General features: G+C 34.6%; 1 protein-coding gene across 1 annotated transcript in view; it reads left to right on the top strand.

Annotated features, from left to right (window-relative positions):
- Positions 1-414: 414 nt before the first annotated feature.
- Positions 415-2,928, top strand: part of LOC117107086 (uncharacterized MFS-type transporter C09D4.1-like) — a gene marked incomplete at its 3' end in the record, with an annotated part of 4,399 nt that continues 1,885 nt past the window's right edge. The window contains exons 1-2 of the mRNA XM_033248621.1: positions 415-909; positions 1,807-1,939. Coding sequence (XP_033104512.1) covers positions 415-909; positions 1,807-1,939 — 628 coding nt within the window. The remainder of the gene's footprint in view (positions 910-1,806; positions 1,940-2,928) is intronic.

The following is a 2,928-nucleotide window of genomic DNA, read 5'->3' on the forward strand; positions in this document are numbered from 1 at the left end:
CGAAATCAGAAGTCTAATTCATTTCCTGGTACTTATATCGCTTTTTTTCTGGAAGAATACAGGCCGGTCATATTGTGCGATCATAAAGAACACAGTAGTGCTATTCTTAAAAGAATAGGAATTGCCTGTCTGTCCTGTCCAGAAACTACCAATAAAAATATTCGTTGTGAATCTTTATTAATTGAGGAAGAGAGGTGAAGTTCGATTACTTAATAAGTTATTGATATATATAATAGTCGTCTTTCTCGTGGTATACCTCTTTTGTAATTAGCCTCTCTAAAGTAAAGGTTGACTATAGGGTTACCGTATGTAAATGTTATTGTCCATGAATTGTATACAACGTTTTATTATACAAAGTTTTGCTTTTGCTTGAAGCGTTTGTATTTTATAGAGATTATGGCGCCGTGACCTACGATGAAGACAGGTGATAGTAATAGTGAAGAATTAACTCTGATTAACTCAGATGCAGGTTTTAGATTGTGCAGAAAACGATGGCTCATGTTAACTATATTCATTGCATTTTCGGCTTCAGTTTCTTACTTGTGGTTGCAGTATGCATCAATTTCTGACATAGTAGCTTCTTACTACGGCGTTTCAACGACCACAGTTGATATGCTTGGTACTTTGTATTATCTTATGTACGCTCTTGCAATCATACCTATAACTTGGCTTACTGAAAAGGCAAATTTAAAAACCGTTCTTCTAGTTGGTGTGAGTTCACAGTTCGTCGGGACGTGGGTTAGTTTTATTGGGACGTCAACACAATCGATACAACTAAATTTCGTCGGTCAGCTTTTAAGCGCAGTGGCATTACCATGTACATTTGGAATGTCATCGCAAATGGCAGGAACCTGGTTTGGTATTAACGAGGTATCACTAGCAAGTGGACTTGGATTTGCTGGATGTGAAGTGAGGCTTATACGTTTGTTAACAATTTCTCGTGGTATACCTCTTTTGTAATTAGCCTCTCTAAAGTAAAGGTTGACTATAGGGTTACCGTATGTAAATGTTATTGTCCATGAATTGTATACAACGTTTTATTATACAAAGTTTTGCTTTTGCTTGAAGCGTTTGTATTTTATAGAGATTATGGCGCCGTGACCTACGATGAAGACAGGTGATAGTAATAGTGAAGAATTAACTCTGATTAACTCAGATGCAGGTTTTAGATTGTGCAGAAAACGATGGATCATGTTAACTATATTCATTGCATTTTCGGCTTCAGCTGCTTACTTGTGGTTGGAGTTATGCATCAATTTCTGACATAATAACTTCTTATTACGGCGTTTCAACAACCACTGCACTGTTGATATGCTTGGTACTTTGTATAATAGTTGCATATAATATAAATCAAGATAGCCGTTAACACTGTTAATTATATATAAATCATCAAAGAAAGGTAAATACAGTGTTCGAATAAAGGACATAATAATACATCGTGTAGAATAGCTCTCAACGAATGTTAGTCCTATTATATGTAACTACTTGTTTCTAGCCGTACTTATTGTGTAATGAAGTGTGTCTGGTGGTATTTGAATCTGTTCAACCATGAAGCCTCCGTGGTCTAATGGTTGTGACCCTCCCCTTGACAGCGAGAGGTCGCAGTTCGAGCCCGCCAGAGGCATTTTATTACTCAATTTCTTTATTCATTTATTTACAGAATTACATTCGTTGAGAGCTATGCTACACGAAGTATTATTTCCTTTATTCGAACACTGTATTTACCTTTCTTTGATGACTTGATATCATGACACAGGTTTGCCAAACCACATAACCATTGTAGTATACATTTATAATTTTTTCCAGGTTGGTGTTGGCTTAGCTTTCATCATTCCACCATTGGCGGTACAAAGTGGCTTGGATATTGATAAACAAATAAAAGACTTGTTCCTGTACACGGCTATTGTGATGTCATTTTTTCTTCCATTAACTGTATTCGGTAAATAAAGTCTTATGGGTTCTTTTTTAGTTAGAATTATTTATCCCACAAGGTTTCAAAATTGTGAATTAGCAGAATTGTTTTAAAATCGAGTGGAATTGTAGACAACGGCCTACTGGATATTACTAAAAAAATATAAAATAATTAAAATTCTGTAAAGTACCGTATGCAATGAGAATCAATTTTTATTATATTGTTTTATATATATAAATATTTTTAAAGTTTAATATATATATATACATATATATAATATATATCATATAAATCATGATATGATTGATAGAGATTGACTCAAAATCGTCTTTCGGTAATGCTCTCTCTCTCTCTCTCTCTCTCTCTCTCTCTCTCTCTCTATATATATATATATATATATATATATATATATATATAGATTAAAAGGCAAAATACTGAAAAACAACAACGCTGTGGGAAACAATGGCTGGATCTCGGTAGAGATACAAAAATGACAAGCTAAAAAGCTAAAAAGTAAACGTAAGTAAACAGCCAGAAATAGAATCAGAGCTTTCGGACAACACTAGTCCTTTCTCAGTGGCGAGTGAGTGAGGGTTGAAAAAGCCAGATAGTATAAAGTGAGAATTTCATGCAAGCATGATTAGAAACAATAGGCTAGGTGGGATTAGAATAAACAGCCTCAACAAGTAAACAGGAAGGCCAAAGCTAAACTTTAGAGGCATGCCTCAATAAATAAGCCAAATAATATATCCAGAATAATTTGGAATGTCATAGGTTTAATTTAGTGTACTGGGAGAACGTTCCTAATATTGAGTCCAAATGGTGTGGTGGTTTTAAGTAAAAGTTCCCAGCGATTCTCTTTATCTTCGCGATTTTTGTCTCTCCATTTGGCATTATGGTCAATTGCAATCACTCTGAAATTTGAAATTGAATGACCAGCTAAATTGAAATGTTCGGCTACTGGTTGATCAAGCTTAGATGTTCTGATAGCTGATCTATGTTGTGTTATTCTCATA

This window comes from Anneissia japonica, unplaced genomic scaffold, assembly GCF_011630105.1.
Source record: "Anneissia japonica isolate Jap-2015-1 unplaced genomic scaffold, ASM1163010v1 scaffold12709_len137458_cov225, whole genome shotgun sequence".
Classification (NCBI taxonomy): Eukaryota; Metazoa; Echinodermata; class Crinoidea; order Comatulida; family Comatulidae; genus Anneissia; species Anneissia japonica.